The sequence below is a fragment of the Callorhinus ursinus genome, unplaced genomic scaffold (genome assembly GCF_003265705.2).
Source record: "Callorhinus ursinus isolate GAN/ISIS: 27379988/994484 unplaced genomic scaffold, GSC_fseal_2.0 scaffold4, whole genome shotgun sequence".
Classification (NCBI taxonomy): domain Eukaryota; kingdom Metazoa; phylum Chordata; class Mammalia; order Carnivora; family Otariidae; genus Callorhinus; species Callorhinus ursinus.
Genome location: NW_027397066.1, coordinates 93,546,066 through 93,569,462, shown reverse-complemented (window position 1 = coordinate 93,569,462; position 23,397 = coordinate 93,546,066). Strand labels below are relative to the sequence as shown.

At 36.3% G+C, this 23,397-nt stretch overlaps 1 protein-coding gene across 13 annotated transcripts in view; it reads left to right on the top strand.

Annotated features, from left to right (window-relative positions):
* CAMK2D (calcium/calmodulin dependent protein kinase II delta) overlaps window positions 1-23,397 on the top strand; it is a 313,999-nt gene that overhangs the window by 225,205 nt on the left and 65,397 nt on the right. For all 13 annotated transcript variants that reach the window (XM_073892167.1, XM_073892165.1, XM_073892172.1 and 10 more), the window contains exons 7-8: window positions 8,222-8,324; window positions 15,116-15,199. In XM_073892167.1, the coding sequence (XP_073748268.1) occupies window positions 8,222-8,324; window positions 15,116-15,199 (187 nt within the window). The remainder of the gene's footprint in view (window positions 1-8,221; window positions 8,325-15,115; window positions 15,200-23,397) is intronic.

Sequence of the window (23,397 nt, the reverse complement as noted above, 5' to 3'; positions counted from 1 at the left end):
GTCAAAAGCAAAGGTATGGTTAATGGCATTTTTTTTTTTTTGGAGAGCCGAGATAAGACTGTGTACATCTGTTAACACTTCACCAAATGTACCCATCAGGATTAAGGAAAAACAATATGTTCCTTTAAAAATTCTTATCTTTGGCAACCACCTCAAGAATTCCTTACCAGCCGTGTAGAGAGACAGAGCCCCTTTTTGTTACAGAACTCACGGTACTACTTTCCTTTTTAAGTGAATATATATAGCATGCATGTTTATTTATGCTATTTTATTACATGGTCTATTTAATAAATTTATCATTTGAAATATTTTACTCCATGTTATATAATTATAAGTATACTCTAAAAACCAAGGATGAAAAATGACCTTTAACATATATCTTGTGGGGTCACGCTATTAGACTTCTGTAAGTGTTCATACTCAGCTGAGCTCTTCAAAGACTGGAACTTTAATCAGAGATGGCAGTGGGCCTAGGTGTGGGCTGAGAAGAAAATCTATTTTCTGACATATGAGCTAAATTGACTAATTAAAAACTCAGGCAGGTGACTTTTAGGGAGGCTAACTACCAAAAGAAATAACCTGCTGAATCATCCATCAGATTTCTTTCAAGGGATGAAAGTGTTTTTGTTCTCCCTTCTTATTCTGATTCATTCTGATTCTGATATCTGAGAGGATAGGGGTGAACTTTGCATAGAGCTTGTTATAATTTTTGTAATTGTCTTGGTTTTTGTCGAATTGCTGACTGGAACAGACTTCAGTTGAGTCTAGTTTTCAGTGCATTTTTCAGTAGGCCGTTTCATAACATACTTAGAGTATATTAGAGGCATTTTACACACACCCTACGTGTGCTAAATCCCTGGCTTTGTTTTATGTCTTTTATACCCATGTGTATACTTTATCTGATAAGTATACTGTTTGTAATAGCATATTTTCCAGTATATTAAAATGAAAAATATTGGTAAAAAAAGCTTTAAACAAAAATTTGCCTTTATTTTTCTTAGGTCATATATCTTGTTTCCATATCCTGATTCATATGTTAATTCATATATAATACAAATGTTTGATGCACAATTTAATTTGTCCATATCACTGAGAGAAAACCACAGGAAGTGTTATGTTCTTCATTATTAAAGGCGCCTATAAGCATTTGAGTGCTGTACATTTTGTTGTAAGCCTCTTCTAGAACAATAGCTGTATTACTGTACTGTACCTACCTATAATACTATATTACTCCACAGTGCCTAATTTAGGACTTTATACTTAGTAAATACTTGTGGCATATGCTTTCAATTTGGAATGAATGAAATTCAATCAAAAGCACATTTATAATATAAAAGGCATCACTGAATAAAATAGATTTTTGTGTATGTTAATTAATATTGAATAAAGAGGATAACTATCACTCTTTGACACAGTGATAACATTAAGATCATAATTTGAATAACTGCCAGTCTTGGGAGCTTATTCGACAGTGTAATCCAGCAGATGGAAAATTATAAGAACCTAGAGACAAGGCTGAGGCACAGCAGATGATTGGAGGATGTCCCAGAAACAAGCAATAGGAGAAGGCTCCATGTGGTGGGATATTAGCATAAAGGAAGCACATCAATCACAACCAGGCAGTATCCAGTGGATACACAGACCTTTCGTCTGAGGTGAATCCAGTGTCAGATCCAAGCAGTATTAAGGAGTATCTAGCAGTGGTGACATAATTACAGTACTATAGTTCAGGACTATGACTCTCATCTTTGGGAGGATTTGGATCAAGGCGGGACATTAGTAATAAAAATGATAATAGCTGCCATTTATCAGGCAGTTACCATGTACCCTGTACTGTGTTATCATAAGAATCTTAACAACAGCTTTATGAGAAAGGCACTTTGATCTTCCCCATGTTGCATAAGGAGAGATTTAGCAACCATGAGTGAAAGAACTTATTCATGGTTGCTCAGCTAGTAAGTTATGATTTGTGCCCAAGCACTTTGGTTCCAGAGTCTGCATACTTAATTGCTACCACTTCTCAATTCATTAGTTGGATAAATCGAAAACTTTAGAAAGGCCAAAAAATAGGTCAAACAATGACGAGAAAGTAATTTTGCCAGCAATGTTAAGAATTGGGAAATGGTTCTAAGTTTAGTGAATCAAATGATCAAAATGATCCTGCTTATGGATCTTCCAGAGCTGTACAAAATCTGTATCATTAGGAAAAAGAGAATAAGTTATGTGTAAGATACAGTATAGAGTTGAGGGGGTGCACAACATAATTTGTTAATAGATGTTCAAAGAAAAAAAATTATTTAGCAAATCAGTAAAGTGGCATTGGTCACAGCCTTTGGAAAATGGGATGTAGAGAAGAATGAAATGCATTTGCCACATTTGATTTAGGCCACATCAAGACAATCAGGCTGGAGTGCCTAAAAATAGATTGTTTATAAAGAGTAGATTACTGTAACTTAGTGTTGAGTGTTTGTGAGCTGATAATTGAAAATTCAGATATAAAAAGAGAGAAACAAACATCAAACATTTCTTGAGCACCTGTTGAGGCTCTATCAGAGCTGTGGGCACAAATTACAGAGCAAAATAAGAACAAACCTTGTGTGGCTAGAACCTACAGGCCACTGAATTAAAGATCATTTTGAAATATGTATCAATGCTGTTCCTCCCAGAAAAAAAGGAAATATGTCAGACGAAAACTGAATCCGGAAAAATATTAGGCTAAAGAGCGGTGGCAGTAACAAGTGACAACTCTTGAGGTCACAAGAAATAGAAGGATGTGTTCTCCATTTAACAGCCTGAAGAATACAGTTTCTATGAATCAGGGAACAGAAGTAAGTCAAAGGAGACAGTTTTATAGCTCTGCTTTATCATATAAGTATGTTTCACACAAAATAGTAAGAGGTCTTCAGTTCAGGGTGCATCAGAAATGGTTACCAAACTACTTCATGAACAGCATCTGGATAGAAGGCTTCATACATAAAACAATCTTTTGGCAACACATCAACACCTGTGAATCGCCTCAGCGGAGAATGCTGCTTTTTTTCCCCTAGCCTACCTCCTGAAAAACAATGTCATTTAATGGAAATATTATTAGATCAATGGATGGATGGGAGGGAAGGGGCAGAGAGAGAGAGAGAATAGATTTTAATCATAATTTTGGAGATTGGGGGGGTTGAATTTAAATACAGGAATAAAATTAAAGACCAGAAAAATTAATTTTCTGGGGGAATATGACATGCGTTCAGTAAATCCTCTTTAGTAGTAGATTTATCAAATTGTGAATCTACATTTTGAATAATTATAAAATTGCAATTGTTCCACTTTTCTCAGAAGTATACTCAGTTGAAAGCTTAAAGAACTTGTCATTTGTGTATAAAGTATGTCTAGGTGTTTTAGACACAAACTCAGTAAGTGATAAATTCCATAATCCATTGGTCATTCTTGTGTTTCTTTATTGAACCCGACAGCTGTGTGTCAGCTGTGTATCAGGCCATGGAGAAACAGTAGGTAATTGGCACAGTCCCACTGTGGTTGCACTCTGCTCTGCTTCTTTCAGAGAAGTATTTGCTAACAGTGTAGAAGTATGTGCTAATAGTATGTGCTAATAATGTAGAAGTAAATAGGAAAACAGGAATGGAAAACATGATTCTTATGAACTTGCTCATGTATGCATGGTGATGGAAATAGTACTTCATAATCACAGAACAGTGCATCAGCTGAGAACTCCCTGTGCTGAGTACATAAATTCAAGCATCCATTCCATATAAAAATAAAAGCAAAAGTCACTTGTACCATGTGCACAAAAGAACTTCTGCCATGTGCATGAGTGAGCTTGATAATCAAGCTTTTCAGTTCATGCACTTTCACTTAGTTTATCTCTAGGAGCTTTGTTCTCACCTTTTTTGGCAAAGGAAAAGTGACTGAAAACACACCAAAGCACAGAATGCTTAACTTCATGTTGAAATAACTAATACTCTCCAGTAGAGGAAGGCAATCTAAAAAGACAGTTTCAATTCTTAAAAACTAATATCTAAAGAAATGAAAGAAATAATATAGAATGATAAAACTGGCTGTTCTATGATTTTCATAAAGAAAAAAGCTGTAAAAAAAAAAAGTAAAACACATGATTTCACTACACATAAAAATTTCTAATGTTTGAGTTTTGTAGTGAAAACACATGATTTCACTACACATAAAAATTCCTAATGTTTGATAATCACATATGTGCACAGATAAATCTGTGATATGACTAATGCTGAAGATAATCATCACCTTTGCCCAGTCAGTTCCTTAATAAAGATCACACTAATTTAGAAATTCTTGTGATGTGTTTGTGAGATTTTTGAGAAGCAAGATTGAAACTATGGCTCATATTTCATAAGTTTCCCCCCGGGTTTTATTTGGATATGGGTAGGAAATATTTTTGAATACTTCGGATTCTTTTGCAACTGTCTACTGAGTGGACTGCCTTTTGCAAATGACCCATTTTTATACCATCGGAGGAGTTTCCTCAATATCACATCTTTAAAAGAAATCAGGAATCTGGTTTCAAATCCTCCCATCTTGTTTGGATCTCCCTACCTCATTTAGAGACTGAGGGGTTTGAGTTATTTTATCTCCCAAGTCAGTCCCAGTCTTAAAAGTGATCCCAGCAAACTGCCTAGGTACTTTGAGATATTTGAACAGATTCAAGAAAATCTCAAATCACATTGAAAGAAGTTGCCATTGCATCCATATGGAAGCACAGAACTAAACTTGCCAACAGTTGCTGCTCATTACAGCTGATATGCTATAAATGGTTGTTGACACTAAGACCAGATGTCATGGAAAATCCTGCATCATTAGGAAGCAGTTGGGTGGGGAAGGAACCTGTGTGTGAGAATGTCAGTAGAATCTATTTAAAAACCGACCTAAAAAGTGATTGCATTATAGGAATTTAGAGATAATCTCAGTGTATAAAGATTAGCATAATAGATTGCATTAAATTTAGGAATATAGACATCCCCCAAGTTATGCACATTCATTGCAAATATCCAGTGTCCTGCACGTTGACATGGTCAGCTGCACTGGAGTATAATAGCTAATCACTAACGTGTATATTGTTCCATACCGAGGACAGGCTCTTGGAATAAAATCCAATGAGATTTTATAACTTCATATATAGTGCTATGAGCAATATGCTTATAATGTTCATTTGAGAGATGAAAGAACTAATTAGCTCCAAGAGTCTTTGAGTTGCCCATGTCCACACAGTTAATAACAGTCAGTTCCAGGACATAGACCTAGCTCTTCATCTTTTTTCTAGATCATCATGTTGCCCATTTCTCTCATGTTCAGCTATACACTGGAAGACCTTTGTTTCTGATTTCACCTTTCTCATTTGCTTTAGAAAATCAAAATAGTTGAATAGTAGCAGGTAATGGTGGTGATCCTTTTAAGGAAGCAGCCACTAATTAGCTGAAAGATTCTACTATTTCAGCTTTTGTGAAATACAATCACAAATTATCTTCTTTTCTGTAGGTGTTCAGAATTTGGATTAACCTACTTGCCAGGGAACTTTTGTAGTACAACGCATATTCAAGTTGGATGCTATATAAATGGTAGAACATGATTACAGGATTATTCAAATTTTGAATGTATTCCAAACAGTTGTATATAAATCAAATTTGTGTGCTATTTCTAATGTTTCATTGAACCTGGCCATTAGAAGCAATCTTGTGATGAAATATTTTATAAAAAAAAGAATCCTTTAATAAAGGCAGTAAGCATCCTGATTTTTCAGTTTGCATTCCATAATTCTGTATTTTAGGTTTGCTTAAAAGATATATACAAACACGAAGCCATTTTAGTTCTATTAATTCTTAAATCTACACAGTAACCTTGAAAGAGCCCTGCCTTTTCCTGTACATAACTGCAGCTGAACAGTCTTCATGGGTATAAGGTAAAACACTTATCCAGATGGATTAATTATTTCCCTGGATGACTCACAAGGCCCTATAGAGAGGTCTTCTAGGTCATCTCTAGGTATGAATATTTGCCCCAGTCATTCAGAGGCCATGTATGATAAAACTCTAAGGTGTTCCATTTCTTCTGAATTGGCAGATACTTGGTATTTAAGGGCGTAAGGCACACAGCACTGCCCAGAACCTTTTTTGATCTAGTGATAAATATTTTAAAAGTTTATTTACTGATGGCACTGGCATTTGCTCAACAAACTTCAGTACTACTTGATTAAAAGACCTAAAATGACGTGATTTCTAAAGTAATTGGAACTCTTTCCTTGAATAAGTCTGTGGTTGACAAATTAGGACAGATGTGTATTAGCAGAGATCTCTGACATCTCAGTGCTTTTGAATGTGAAGGTTATAAAGAATTAAACTATTGCTTACAGTTTGATGTGGTTTTTCCAAGTCATTTATTTAATAAAAACTGGAAATCACTTTGTGATTAAATTAGAAAATGCATGAATGTAGTAGGCCATAAATTTTAGTTGTGAAAATAAAATGTCAAATATTAATAATATAATATGGTTAGATACTGTACTACATTAATAGATAACCAGAGTTCCAAGTAATTGTGGATGTTAGGTTTTTACTAAAGGTTATTTCAGCATGGAGACCTTTCATATTCTTGAGACATCTTCATCCCAGTGTCCAAACTAAATTATGATGTATTTAGTGTTGAGGTAATTTAAAAAGCCCTATCAGCCCTAAGAAATTACAGAGCTTTCCTTACAGTTACCTATTGTCATAATAGTGATGAATCTGATGGCAGTGAACAGCAATAGCCTGAAGAAGTCTGGTACTTGATTAAAACTTACGTGCCTACACTCCTACTTCTTATAAACTTAACCTAATTTTTCCAAGTTCTGGTTATGAGTCTTTGCTAATTTGCATGGCTGGCTTAATTAATAAATTAAATATTGGTTTAGGCTGTGTTTATACAAGCTCAAAACAATCAACAGAATCGCCTAATTCAGTAAGAAAAAAGTAGCCATTTCATGAAAAAAAATATTGAATTAGTTTGCCAACACATAAACAGAACCACTTTGAATGACCTGAATATTTAGATTTCCAGACAATTGTTTTGGCACTTGTAGACTCCATTGTTTCCCAACTTCTTTCAGTCCAAGGCACACCTCTAAATTGGCTGGGTTTTAGCCCAAGGTAAGAAAATGTTGAACTACTCTCCCAAATGTGTATGTACCAATCCAGCTGTATGTTCATCCAGATACCTGGGGATGGTAGACTTCAGTGTATGTATTAATCAGCCTCTTTTTCCTGACCGTCTTCTCCCTTCATTTCCTAAAATCCACAAAGGTGGTCAGGGGAAATTAAAGACTTTGCCCTCGTGCCTGTTTTTAGAGTTGCAGTGTGTCTCGATGCTCTCGTTGGGAAACAGTGGTATAAACACAGCCTTATTCCAAGACCGAGTTATCAGTCCTTGAATAATGATAAATACCCAAGAAAATGAAAATGTATCTTTGTTATAGTATTCCAAGATGTGAGAACAAATATATAAGGAATGCTTTGAATCACACTTTGTAGACATATAAATTATGTTTTAAAAAACTGGCTTATAAGGAAAAAAAAGCTAACTATAACATTTGGCAAATAGTATACTCTTTCTGCCTTTAAGAATAAACAGATTCTTAAAGACAGCAATTTAATATGTAATTCAGAATAAGACTCCAAAATTTGTACAGAAATTGTTTGGAAACATTGAGGAATCAAAATGACTACATTTGGGTCCAAACTCTTGAAGTCAACTAGGATTTAATTTGCACAGTTTCATTTGCCAAATGTCTGTAGATTGGTCCAACTCTTGTTATCATTTTGCCAAGTTTCCTTCTGCTGAAAATGTCTGTGCTCTATTAGGCTTCTAAGTCAATGTCCATGGCCAAGTCTGGACCTCAGCAGCCCTTGGAAGCATGTGAGCAGGTCAAGACAGGTGCTTCCGTTCATTTGATCTCTCCCCAAGTGTATTCTCTCTTCTTCCCCGTATCTCTCTAGTATATTTATGCATCTGTCTGAAGCCTGCACACATGATAATTTTTAATCATTTTTCTAACCACATTTTCCCTGGGATTTAGGAATGACAGTCTTCGCGAGAGAGGACAGTGCATGACTTTTTTTTTCCCCTAATCTTACAAAATGTTGTTAGTTTTGAATAGTCACTTAAAATAGGTTCTCACTTCATTCTCTTTTTTTCTTTCTAAATAAAGCCTGAGAATTTGCTTTTAGCTAGCAAATCCAAGGGAGCAGCTGTGAAACTGGCAGACTTTGGCTTAGCCATAGAAGTTCAAGGAGACCAGCAGGCGTGGTTTGGTGAGTAGGGCTTCTCTCTACTTCATGCTGCTCATTCTCTTCTGGCTCATCATGACCCACTTCCCAGCCAAAATAAGACAGAAATGTTACTTCTAACAACAGCCTGACTAAACTGAAGACATTAGACCTTTATAAGCATTTAATTTTACTGACATTAAAAGGTATATGATCTAGAAATAATTTAAGAGAAAAGATTAATAGGAGAGCAGTAACATGTAGACTTTTTCTTAAAACATGAGTGAGAAAATGGATCCTGTACTAAGAATTAATAGGGAGGGTTGCATTGTTAAAAGAGGACTTTTTAAGAGAAAATGACCTTTCACATAGAACCTTACTTGATGTGATGCCAAAAACTGCTGTGTAAATAGTAGGGACTCAGGAAATACAGAATATTTCCACATATTTTGTAGCTAACAAATTAAAGTTTAAAAATATTATAGCATATATATGTGTGTGTGTTCATCTTAATTATCTTCTGTTTCTTCACACTGCCAGTTTCCGCTCTAAAATTTTGATAATTTCGAAATTTCTTTTGATGAATTGTCTATTTCTTTACAATTAAGAAAGAAATTAACTCTCAGTTTAAATTAGAGCACTTCTAACCAGGCTTGTGTATTGTTTCAATATTTATCCAGTTGGGTTATTTTATTCACTGTTTCTTTTTTTTATGCCTCTGTTTTTGCCGTTTCCCAGTACTGACCCATTTTTTTCCATGTAGTCTCCCAAAATATAACCTCTCCCCAAGCCTCTATCTTACTTCTTTTCTGACTTTCAATGTATTGAGGTTAGATCATTTTTAAATGCCCTTCACTTCTAATTGCTTTTTCCTCTGAACAACAACAGCAAAGAGAAAGAGCACTCAAAAAGTGCTTACTTCTTTCATTTTATATGCAAAGACTTTCCGTGTTTTCCTAAATCTAAGGTGTGCACAGAGCCCCCAGCTAATAAGTGTGAGTGGGTGGCGTGGCAGCCTTCTCCTCTACAGGCAGCTTAATTTAGGACCTCATTTTCTGCTTCCTGTCCTGTTTCAGTAGTACCTGACTGTTAGCCTTGTCCACGATTCCTCCTAAGCTTAATACCACCATTTACATTAAGTCTCTCCTCACCCACCAGATGAATTTAGTATCTCCAAACTTGGCATTTGGTTTGTCATATTTTGACATATGAATAAGCTTGTTCTTCTTAAATGCGCACTGAAAGAAGGTAGGACCTAGAATAAGTACTGTAAATTGGAGATTCAGAGGCATCTTTGTATCCTGGGTAAGGGCACAGTTGACACAGATAAAGAATATATGGTAACTTTGGAGTTGAGGTCCAACAGAAGGTAGGAAGGCTATCACAGAGATGGGCAGAATAATAAATGGAAATGCTTAAATTAAGCAGGAGGTCCTGCCCCTCAAGATACTGACATTTCTGTATCGGTAGCTATTTACCATGTAGTGTGGGAACATCTTAACAGAGGCATGCATGAAGGTGCTCTGGGGAAAGTTTTGGTGTTTGGGGTAGTACTTCTGCTTCCCTAATGGGTGAATGAGAATTTGTTCACTAACATGCAAGGAGATAAATACCAGACAGAGGGATCAGCACATGCGAAACCTCAGAGGCATGAAACTACTGTTTCTATTTGTGGAATAGCAAGAAGTTTGATATAGCTATACTGGGATGAGTGGTAGTTGATTAGGTGGGAAAGGATTTTGTGTGCTTTTGAAGGATTTGGCTTTTATCCTAGAAGTTTCAAGAATCCTGTGAAAAATTTTAAGTAGGGAAGGACATAATTGGGTTTATGTTATATAATGATGTTGTGCGTAACAATGCAGAGTGTGGCTTAAGGATACTTACTCTCAAGGCAGGGGACCAGTTAGGCTAATACAGTAGTTCAAATTATGCGCGATGACAGCTTGAACTAAGGAGTATGCAAGAGCAAGCAAATTCCAGATAACATGTAGAACAGACAGTGACTGAACTCTTAAGGAAGTCCGTTTAGAGGAAATCAAAGCCCCAGAGGTTGGACTCTAGTGCCATCTAGTCCCATCTGCTTCACAAGACTCAGAGTATGAAGCAGGACACCAGAATAGGACGTAGGCTAGGGATCTAATTGCCAGAACTGGGTAGAAGGTGATGATAGGATATTACGAACAAGACAAGCCTTATTATCAGAGTCAAGTCTGCAAATTAATATCAGCAGCTTGGCTTTGTGTATAAAGGTGTGATATAATTGAGCACCTTAAATATCCCTTGTTTTTCACCTCTGTGTTTTATCTCCCGTGCTAGACAAGCTGCTTGAGGGCAGGATTGTGTGTAGTAGAAAAAATTCTGCTTTTTGAATTAGAATACCCAAACTTATATCCTGGGTCTGATTCTTAATAGTTGTATAATATTGGGCAAGTCACTTTAACTCTGTAAGGTCCATGTCCTCTTTTGTAAACAGTGATAATAAACACTTCTTTGCAAGGCTGTTATGAGTCCATAGGAATATGCCTGGGCTACGAAAGATGTTGAATAAGTTTTCAAAACCATCTTGGCATGAAACACGATGCCACAGTTCTTTGCCTGCTCAGTGAAAGTTGTTAGCAGATCAATGAGTAAAAAACGAAATATCAAGTTGGTGAAGGCAATAGCATCCAAATAAAAGTACACAAATTTGTGATCATTTATTTCTAAAAGTCATCTGATTCCAGAGAAAGAATGACAAATTGGGAATAAAATCCCCATTTCTTCTTCAGTATGATGCTATAACAGTTATGTTCTTGCTAAGATATCTATTAGAGTAATGACTTTCAAGGGGGCATTTTAAGTCCTAAGAAAATTCCACATTTCAAAAAATGTAGAAAAAACATAGTTTATAAGCTTAAGAGAATGCACAAATTGTTTTTTTTCTTTTTCTTTTCTTCTTTAGCTTATTTTCAGCTTATTATATGCAAGTGAATCCTCATGGTAACCTACCTGAGGAAAAGGAGGCATGTGATATACTATTTCTCTTTTGGGTGTACTACCAGATATATCATAGATTTTAAAGTAAAAGCATGTTTTAGTATGAGTGACTTGATTTGATATTTATTCATATCTACCATCATAGTCTCATATATTTGATTATTTTTTTATTTAAATTAAAGTTAATTAAGATTATAGTGTATTACTAGTTTCAGGGGTAGAGCTTAGTGATTCATCAGTTGCATGTAACACCCAGTGCTCATTACATCAAGTGCCCTCCTTAATGTCCATCACCCTTGACTGATTAATTTTGTCTCTTAAAATGTATTATCAGTGATGGGGAGGGGAGCCTTTTTATTTTAATAAAATAAGTTATTTTAAGACAAGAGCAGAACTCTTTCTTCATTACATATAATGCCAGAATTTCAGGCTTTTGCTCAATTTTATTTTAATAAATATAAGAGGTCCACTACAAATAAGAAAAATAAAACTACACAAGGCTTATAGAAGCTGCTTATTGTGTTTTTTTTCTAATTTTTAAGTCTAAATGTTTCTTTTTCTCATGATTTCTTCTGTCTTCCTAGCCTTGATCTATTGGATTACTAGCCAGAAATGCTAGAAGTAACACCCTGTGTCACTACACTTGTTAAGATGGCTAGAAAATTTACCAAAGAGAAATATCAAAATATAGCCCATTTCTCCTGTAGGATTGGAAGCGGTGTTTGCAGTATATTTCCAGTTCTTTGTTGCCGCTAGGAAAAAAGGATAACTGCCACCATTTTCCTTCATGGAATAATTGTTTTGCTTGATTGCTATTATGTCTCTTTTTAAAAATATTGAGGGTTTTTTTTTTAATGCAATGGACGTTCCCAACAGTAAGTAATTATGTTTTGTTTTTGATCTGTTCTGATGATATTCCTATTGGTTTTTCAGAGTGAGAAGCACATACTGTCTCTAAAGAAAACAAGCTGTCATTAATTTCCCTGTTAATAGCATATGTCATGATAAATGAGATTCTTGTGAGTTTAATCTCCTGCTAAAGAAGGTTTTATCTGTCTTACCCTGAGTATTTTGGTATTCATGAGAACACATTGCCCAGTTCACAGTTCCTTAATGTTTATACATTTAGAGTATGTTTCAATAGGAGTAAGGACCCCACTGACTGCTCAAGTGGTAATTATATTAAATTAAAGAATGAACGTGATGGTATTCTCTAAGCATTTTAATTTCCAGAAAAGGTTTGTAATAATTTACATGTAAAATTACCTTTTCATTTCTTAGTCACATGGTGAGTTCTTTATCTTTTCTACCTAAACAAAATATCATTAACATTTCCTCCTCTAGGAAATGTATTCTAAGATATTTAAGACCTATTTTAAGGTTTACTAATTCTAGATAGGAGGTTATAGATTGTATATAAAAAGGTAGTCAAAATTCAAAGTGAGGATGGACCACTGAGAATTGTAGTTAGCTAAGGAGATCTCTAAATGGAAGTAATTTAGAGCCAACTCTCTGTTAGAGAAAAGGTAGAGATGGAAATTGAGGCTTCAAGGAACAGAAAAAGTAACATCAAGGGCAAGAATGAGAAGTCTGTTTTCAAGAGACCTTAAAAAAATTAACCAGGTCAAATGCTCAGGGGTAGAAAGAAATCATGTTGGATGAATGAAGGGGAACCGGGAGATAAAGGGTCTTAAAGCGTGGGCTAGGAACATAGTCTTCAATCTGGAATTGGACATTGGTTTCTCATTGGGTTCCTTTGTCTGTGTCTCAACTTGGGAGGAGTTAGAAAGAGACCATTGGACTGAGAGCAGGTGTGGCATACCAGTAGTTCTTTAGAACTCTTACGCCCATCCCTCCCTTGGAATTAGCGGACTTCACATCACTCCTTGATGGAATCCTCACACTTTAGGTAATGGGACCACCATGATTACTCAGGAATTCTTTCATCTCACAACTGTCAAGTAAATCAAAGTAAATGCTTCCTTTAAGTGAAGTTTGAGAACAGAGGTAGACCCACTGTGGTCCATGTGAAGCTTAAACTACAGTACAGGCATCTTTTCTTGGAGTCCCTTCTCACTGTCCACTCCATCCTCCTCTACAACAAAGGAAAGGAAAAGCATTACAGGGGCGTAGGGGTTAAAATCCACAATCCTTTGCCTCACTTTCCAAGGTAATTTTGTTCAGAGGAATAACCATGCTATTACATATATATACACATACATACATACATACTTATTTTTATACTTGTTTTTGCACATTGTTCTTAATAAGTTTGAAAAATAGTAAGAAAAAGCTCCTTTCTTGGGCACTTTGAATCCCATTAAATATGTAATGAGCTTCTTCAGTGATTTGTGGTCAGAGGAATTCCTGATTACATATCCTTTTAAAGAAATGTTTCCAGTTTTCAAGTGTGCCTTTATGGAAAACTTCCAAATAGTTATTTTGGGTCTTTTTAAAAGTAGCTATTTTTATTTGAAAGCTATTATTTTCAGAAATAAGAAGAAAAATGTCACTCGAGGGTCTAGCTCTAAATTGATTATTTAAGCATACCTCATTGGAGTTTACACTGATTTATACAATAATGAAACTTTATTTTGCCATCTAGTTTCTCTTACCATGTCTCTTTCTTCAAATTCTAGTTGATACTTGTTCAATAGTGATTTATCCAAATGTTCCTGAGTCTTCTCTTTAGTTGACAGTTATTAAGTACACACTGACTATTTATTAGTACACAGCAATCTCTTTGATATATTTAGGGCTTATTCCTTCTCCTGGTGAATTCTTCAATTACTCTCAGCCCCATCCCCACCCCTGCCTTACTTTCAAAAATATTTACTTAGGGTCTATGTTTTTGTTCTTTTGTTTTATAGGTGAATGCTTCTCATAATAAAATTATGTCGGTATCATGATAACTATCATCTCTTCCAAGGTTCTAACCCTATCTTCAAATTTCTCCCTATTTCTTTTCAGGTATGGGGGAGGAAAGACTTGCTCTCCCCTCTTAGGTCCGTCACTGGGGCGTGTGAGTTGAACTGACAAAAGACTGATGAACAGGAGAAAAGCATACAATTTTTTTATGTTAATATTTTAACTTTTACATACACACAGAGGCCTTTCTAGAAAATAAATGAAGACCTGAAGAAAGGGCAGACCAAGGGACTTATATCCCATTTTAACAAAGAGTGATAAATTATGGAGATTTGACAAGACAAAGGAAAAAGGGGGTTTAGCTCAGGACATTAAATTGTGGGGAAATAATGAGGAAACACATAGGGAAACTAATGGAAGATCAAGGTTATTTTAGTAAGGTTGGTTTGTATAGATCCATCTTGGCACCAATTCCCATGCCAGGAATGTTCTCCTCTTCCTGGTACAGGGAGGGCACCTTTTTCACAAAAAATTTTATGCCCTACTTTTAGGTAGAAGGGAGATTAAAGAGCCTGTTATACATCTACTGATTCTCAGTTGCCTTCAGCTAAAAATAATCAGTATGCCACAATGGCATATTTTGGGGTGATATGTTCTGATCCCCTTCACAGGTTTAGTTTCAAATCCTGCATAAGTAAGTGAGAATAAGAACTGCTAACCAGATAGACTTAAGTATACATGCTGACTATATAGCATAATACAGTAGCCTTCATATTTAGGGGAAAAATGCATTTTTTTCTAATAAGCTACAAAGCAGATTAGTGTTGATACTGCTATAGAGAAAAACTAGTGTAGATTATTTTAGGCCTTGTTTTATTTTGATAAACAGATCATCAGATTAAAAAGTCCGAAAAATGTTTTTTTCCTTAGTTTCCCGTTTCACATTGGTTTTGTCAAATCAACTCTGACTCATTAACTTCCGTTTTCCCTAGGTTTTGCTGGCACACCGGGCTATCTTTCTCCAGAAGTTCTACGTAAAGATCCTTATGGAAAGCCAGTGGATATGTGGGCATGCGGTAAGGAATCATATTTCCTTGCAAATTTTGCAGTACACCAGTATGATTGAAAATATTATCTTTCAGATTTGAAGTTAATGCTCTCTTGTGATCACCCTAGAGTAGTAGTTCTCAAACTTCAGCTGACAACAGGTCACGTGGAGGGCTGGTCAAAGTACAGATGACTACTTCTGACTCTGTAGGTCTGGGGTAGGAGCATTTGTGTTTTTCTCAAGTTCCCAGGCGACGTTAGTGTTTCCAGTGTCAGGACGCACTTGGAGGCCAGGGACACAGAACGCCCCCAGTGGCGGCCGTGCGTTTATGCTGCGGTCGTCCTGCCTCATTCAAGCGGCCCTTACCGCAAATACCATGTTTGCATGACATGTTTGGCAGGGATTAAGAGAGAAAAAATGGATCTTGAAAAAGAAGGAAACTGGTCCGTCCTATGGACTGAACTCTGATTTAGGCCTTTAGCAACCAACTCCAATCAAATAAGTATCCTGTGCAGGCTCAAAGACACATAATATGGAAGATTCCCACCACAGTTTTTAAACAGAATTTCTGTGTGTTAACATATCCAGCAAATAGGTGAAAACTGAAATAAAAGGGATACTATAGGATGCTCTGAAATATTTTTCAGCTGGGGTTATTGACACAAACTAGTCCTCTAGGTTCCTGACACTGTGTCATCACTACAAGTTTGTAAATTGTTTGGCTTTAGTGTGCTGCAGACAGACCTTGTTGCCTTTGGTGTTTGTCAGTGAGCCTGGAAGAAGTGGGTTAAAAAAAAAAAAAGACTTTATTTTGATTCTGAAAATAACTTTTTAGATTTGGTTTTACTGAAAAAACAATCATAAATTCATTACCACTACTTTGTAGTAATAGGTTTTCCCTAACCTGTATCTAACCACACTATATTTCTTGTCAGCTTTATCTCATTAACATAGCAACTTGGCATTTGATCTTAAACTGGATGCATCTTGGGCCTTTAGGCTTATCTCCATGCCTAGGGAAGCAGTTATGGGAGGAGCATTGTATCTGGAGTCGCAACACCTGCATTCAAGTCTTTGCTTTGCACCTATGAACCCTATCTCTAGTATCTCTGAGTTGGGTTCTTCACCTGTAAAACAGGAAAATATTACCCTCATAGGATTGTATGGGGGTCAAATAAAGACATTTTATAGTTTGTAAAGAAATTTAAAATGCAAACAGCTATTACTCTAAAAGGTTGGATTAATTAAAGGGTAAGGTCTTAGGTGTGCTCCAAGCTCTGTCTTCCTCCTGCCTACCTGAGAAGATCTTCTAAGCCTGGACTCTATGCCTTTGGGTGAGGGCATTGTCACAGAATGTCCTTGTTCAAATCTAAATGCTAATGGCAAATAACTCACATATTTCCCTTGCAACAGATCAGCTCTCATCGCAGATCTGTCTTTGCTGATGAATTTAAAAAGCAGCAAAGTCTTCCTGCTGAGGGGCAGGCAGACACAGATGGGTTTTATGGAGGATACTGTTCAGGGGAGTGTAGCTGGTGTGCTGCACTCAGACCCCGAACACCCGCGGGTTAGTGTGGTAGAGACCGGTCAGTAGCTGAGGCAGAGGGCACTCAAGAGGCTTTCCTTGCTGCCTTCATCAGAAGGTCACCTCTAGCCTCCTCCCACCTCCCTTTTTCTTCATCCCTTCTCCTTTTCCTCTCTCTCCTCCTCCCTCCCACCTGCTTCACAGGCAGGAGACAGGATGTGCAGCGGCTGCGAGCCCTCACCCAGCTCTTCAGTGCTCTTGCTGTAGGAGCTGGCACAAATTTTAAGTAGTCCCAGTATCTCAGCTTCCTTGTATGAAATGGAAAGTAAGAAACTATTTCTTTATAAACGAAGTTTCTGGATATCTGATATGTAGCCATGTGGGAGATACACATTTTGTTAGATGACCCAGTATTATTGTTTTGATCATCAGTTGAATATTATAACTTCATCTGGTTACCTGAATACCAAATACTTGCCTCTCTCTTTGCTTTTTTTGTTCTCCTTTAAATTCTTCTCTTGCATGCCTTTGATTCTGCCAGAGATGTTACTGTGGACCACTTTCACAGCTCCTGAATTGTATTTCATTCATTCAAATACTCTAAATAAATCATTTATTTAATGCTTGCATTAAACACATTTTTTCATAATATGTCAGTTTTATTAGTGCTGAAGAATAACAGATGATTTAAAAGAAACCCAAAAAACTGGTATTTTGTAGTAGGGTTTCTTCCGTGGAGCAGAATCAGTGATAAAACGTATATATATGGGCCCTACCTGGGCCCTCTGCTTTAGTGGGTCTGAGCTGAGTACAGGCTGCAGCATTTTTAATAACTATGACGTATCATCAGAGTTTAGACTGTCTTAGACTCATAAACACACTATTCTCAATTTTAATATTACTTTGGTAAATTTGAGTACACTTGGCTTTCGGGTTTTTTGTTTGAGTGCATCATTTGTATAGCTAACATTTTAAAATGAGGGCATATTTTGTAATAATAGGATTTCACATCTGTAAAATGTGAGGTAACATAAGATAGAAGCTCTAACTTTCTTGGCTGGAAGAGGGAAAAAAGATGGGCAAAGAGTTGCTTCCCTCCTTATTGTCTAAGTTATATAACATTCTTAAGAACCGTAAGCAAAGAGTAGATAGATAGCACATGTGTACCTGCAGATGTATATGCACACACACACAGATCTCATAATGGCTCTGGAAACTTAGAGCCACAGGGCATCTCACAGGTTTCAACCTCAGTTTTGCCATGGGCAGAGCCACCCTTCACTTTGCTCCGTTCTTTTTTTTTTTTTTTTTTTAAGATTTTATTTATTTATTTCAGAGAGAGAGAGCCGGGTAGAGGCAGAGGGAGAATCTCAAGCAGACTCCACACTGAGCCTGATGTGGGGCTCAACCTTATGACCCTGAGATCATGAGATCTGAACCAAAACCAAGAGTCAGATGCTTAACTGACAGCCGCCCAGGATGGCCCCTCACTTTGCTCAGTTCTATCCTTACCTTTGCTTTCTTCCCACAATTTTCTACAAACAGCCAAACCCCTTTGTGACAAGCCATGCTCCATTTAGTGCATATATTTCCTAACAGTTCTCATTTTCCTTAGAGATTGTGACTTTTTTTAAACTGTGTGACTTGAAATGTATTTGGGATCACATGGGTAACTACGGAAATGTCTTAGATATACCAATAGCACATATTTGGGGGAAATAATCCCCCTTTCACGAACATCTTAATAAGGTGTTCTGCCTTTTGTTACATTCCTGGATCACTGCAGTGGGTTTGGAATATTGTTTTACCATTTTATTATATTTTCACTCTGCTCAGGTAACATGAAAGTGACATTAAATTCTCTTTATTTCTAAGACAATCCACCCTTCCTCATCCCCATTATAAGAACCACCAAGATAATGTACACATTATTCGATTGCTTTTAGGTTATGGCATTTCTTGAGAGAAACTCCTTTTTGGCCATCCATCAGGACTAGCTCTTGCCTACTGAATACTTCTTTTCAAAGCTAGACGTTGGGTAGTGTGGTAGGAAATGACACTGCCCAGATAACAAAAGAAATGCAGAATAAGACACTTAGCAGAATGGCAGCTAATCTTCTGTGAATTAAGCTGTGAGCACTCACTACAGCAGAGTGTCTTTTTAGCAGTTGTCATACAGCAGAGTGAAGCACACTATTGGTATAAAAGCTAAAAGAAGCCTGTACATTATTTTTATTAGAAATATGCAAATATTGGTACAGAAGAAATTTTGAATATTTTACTACCATTACCTTGCTTTTGAGACCTCACACAGAATGTAATCTGACCTATATTCAGTCTTTGAAAGCAACTAGTCCTTTACTGGAAAGCAAATAATAGACATTAATGAAGCAAGAACATACCCATGTGCTGTACCATTAACGACAGTAAATTGATTTTGATGGCTTTCTTGCATATATAGCTGTTTCCATAATTCCCCAATGGAATGAGCAAGTGTTGTTTATAGATGTCACTGAATCACTGGATTTTAACAAAACTTGCTTCTACATCTCAGATCAAAAAATAATAAATGTAAGCCCATATAAACATAGCCAATACACACACGCACACACACACACAGACACACACTCACACACTCTTGTCTTAACTACATCTCTATCTGAATTAGATATCACTCAGAACAATTATGAGTGATAATAAGTTAGTGACTATCACAGAATGATCATGACTTTTGATAAACCTTTGGAATATTATGGAATATATTTCTTTTCTTGCATGGCCACTTATAAGTTGTGTGATTACTTGACCTTAGAGCACATGTTTGTCCACAGTTTTTAAGAAAGTATTTACAGTTTTGAAATCTCAAGCCTACTGGACAGTTTGTTGCTATGATTACCTTACACTGGTCAACATTTGTTGCTTATGATTACCAGTTCTGTGATTACCTTACACTGGTCAACATTTGTTGCTTATGATTACCAGTTCTGTGATTACCAGTTCTGTGATTACCTTACACTTGGCCATCACAGGTTTGCCAATTTCAAGGCTCTGTGCCTTCATCCTTTAAGACCCACATTCTCATTAGTCTTCTACCCATGGAGCTTTACTCACAATTATAGCCTCTACCAATATTGTCTTACTCTGAACTTACATATTGTCTTAGATTTCTCAAAATACAATATTTATGGTTTCCCTAACCTGATGATTTACAAACTGTGGATCATGGACCCATGCTTTGAAGTGACCTAAGTGGTAATCAAAATTTCAGCTTTCTGGGATGCACTGGAGGATCACTGAATAAGATTCTCTGTGATGAGTTTCAGGAATTTGCATTTGATCAAGCTTGCTAGCTTATCCTCATGCACACCAATGTTGAACAGCCTTACGTAGATAGTTGCAAATTTCTTAGGGCAGCAAGTTTTACAATTCTTATACAATATAGCAGAGATTGCAAACAGATGGTTTACAGATGTCTTGGCCAGACTGGTGGACCTTTCACTTTCGGAGGTGTTGACATTTATTATTTATCTTTATAATTTATTATCAGGAGATTTTTTGTAAAATACCAGTTTCTGGCTTCTCTTAAAGTAATCAAAAGAACTAATAACAAGGTGCTTTTGTACTTAAATAGCAACTATACCTGTCAGATAATGGACACTTGCTCTCCCCTGGTTACCACTGCCCCCGCCCCCCATGCACAGTGCGGGCTCAGGCATTCATTTCTGCCTGATGCTGGAAGAACTGTCAGTTTGCCACCCCTACTACATGGCATAGTTTCCATCATCTGGAAAAAAACTTCCTATTTTACTGACCTTGATCTAGATCTTTGTTCTACCCATCATTGGCCCTGTAGGTCAGAGTTAGTTGGACACTTTTCCTATTTGAATTGTATGATTTTTTTTGCATAAAGTATTATAATACAAAAGAGAGCCATATTTAATCCTCATATAGTTAATTATGCATTTCCAAAGGGCAAACTCATACTATGCCCTTTATTAAAACAGTATTAAGTGGGTCTTGTTAGATTGTTCTGTTAACTTCCCACAGACTTCTCAGAGTTTCTCAACATTGCTTCTTTCTTTCTCCTTTCCTCAGAGTAGTCATTAGAATGTTTTAATCATTAATGTGGTTGTAGGTTTAATCATGTTTCTAACTCTAGCTTTTATTAAAATCATTTTTGAATGTTCTTGGTAATGTAATCTTTCTACCTAATCAGTAATCAGTGCTTCTCAACTCTTATTAATCAAATATCTCTAACATCACCCAAGCACAAATATGCATATATGACAGTTAAAACTAGTTTTAATTTCCATTTTTAAATATTATATGAAGCTGACTGTGTCAAAATAGTTTTTTTAACCTTTTGTTTTGGAAATTTTGAAGCATACAAAAGTAGATAGAATAATATAATGAACTGATGGCTAATCTTATTTCATCTATACCACCCTATTCATTCCTCATCCCCAAGATTTTTTAGTCAAATCCAAACACAATATTAATACATCTATACATACTGTAATGTGCATCTCTAAAAGAGTTCTTTTAAAAGAATGGCAATGATAGCAATACTTCAAAATTTAATAATAAGTACCCATCAAATATCTAGTATTTTTTTTTGGAATTTATCCTCTTATCTCATAATTTTGTTACTAGTTCAGTCTCTTAGGTCTCTTTTAATTTGTAGTTCCTGCTTCTCTCTCTCTCTCTCTCTCCACCCCCCCAACTCTCTTTCCCATTATTTTTTTGAAGAAAACCTGCAGTTCCCACAGAGCACCCCTATGGAATACCTGATATTGGTCTCTACATAATGTTTACCACTATAAGAAACCAGGATTCCTTGTACAAGTGGCTTATTGCAAATATGGATCAGGAAAAAAAAAGCACAAGATGATACAGGTGCATCTTGTTATAGCAGAAAGAAAGAAAACTGTTAAAGGCCACAGACTTTTTTTTTTTTTTTGCAAGAACACTTCAAGAATGATGATATAACTTCCAAAGGTTAGATGTTTCTCACGATTTTAGTGGCCTTTGATAATCTCTACCTAGATATTAAGAGGACTCAGGAGCCAACTTGAAGAGGTGTCTTCTGGTTAAAGATGGGACAGTTAGAGCATAAATGAGAAAAATAACGGTAATGGATTAAAACATTAAACTCAAATGAGTTTAAATCCATGCATTCATGATGATAATCAAAATACAATAGCAATCTTAACCTTTGGATTAGGGGATTAGTTAATGGGAAACCATGTATCATTTCGAAAACTGATTAGTAAAAGAGAAAAAAATATCTGTTATTCTATCTTTCCTGTATGAACCGTAAGACAGGATAACCAAATAATTGATGAAGTAAGTTGTTCTTAGACTAAAGAAGGTATAGTAGAATTACAATATCATTATTTTGCAACCCCTAATGAAATATCTAGGTAGAGGTCCTGAAAGGGCACTAACATCATGAGAAACAGCCAATCTTTAGAGGTTATCCCTGAAATGTTCTTGCAAAAAAATAAATAAATAAAAGTGAAGATTTTGATTGGCTTTTAAAACATTTACTGCCTTAGTTATAGGGAAAGAAAAAAAAAAACCTGTAATTGTTTTTCATTTTTTTTCTCTGACCTAGGAGAAAAAGGTGAAATATTAGAGTTATAAATTAAGGTTACAAGAAAAAAGTAAATTGCCCCCTTACTAATGGGCAAAGACTCTCAGACAATAAAAGCTTTTTTTTAATTTAATTTTATTATGTTATGTCCAGCACCATACAATACATCATTAATTTTTGATGTAGTGATCCACGATTCATGGTTTTCGTATAACACCCAGTGCTCCATGCAGTACATGCCCTCCTTAATACCCATCACTGGGCTAACCCATCCGCCCACCTGTCTCCCCTCTAAAACCCTCAGTCTCTCATGGTTCGTCTCTCCCTCCGATTTCCCCCCTTCATTTTCCCCTTCCTTCTCCTAATGTCCTCCAGGCTATTCCTTATGTTCCACAGATAAGTGAAACCATATGATAATTGACTTTCTCTGCTTGACTTATTTCACTTAGCATAATCTCCTCCAGTCCCATCCATGTTGATGTAAAAGTTGGGTATTCATCCTTTCTGATGGCTGAGTTCTATTCCATTGTATATATGGACCACATCTCCTTTATCCATTCGTCTGTTGAACGGCATCTCCGCTTTTTCCACAGTTTGGCTATTGCGGACATTGCTGCTATGAACATTGGGGTGCATATGGCTCTTCTTTTCACTACATCTGTGTCTTTGGGGTACATACCCAGGAGTGCAATTACGGCGTCATAGGGTAGCTCTATTTTTAATGTTTTGAGGAACCTCCACACCGTTTTCCAAAGTGGCTATACCAACTTGCATTCCCACCAACAGTGTAAAAGGGTTCTGCTTTCTCCACAACCTCCCCAACATTTGTTGTTTCTTGCCTTGTCAATTTTTGCCATTCTAACTGGTGTAAGGTGGTATCTCAGTGTGGTTTTGATTTGGATTTCCCTGATGGCTAATGATGATGAATATTTTTTCATGTGTCTGTTGGCCATTTGTATGTCTTCTTTGGAGAAGTGTCTTTTCGTGTCTTCTGCCCATTTTTTGACTTGATTATTTGTTTTTTGGGTGTTGAGTTTGAGAAGTTCTTTATAGATATTGGATACCAGCCGTTTATCTGTAGTGTCATTTGCAAATATCTTCTCCC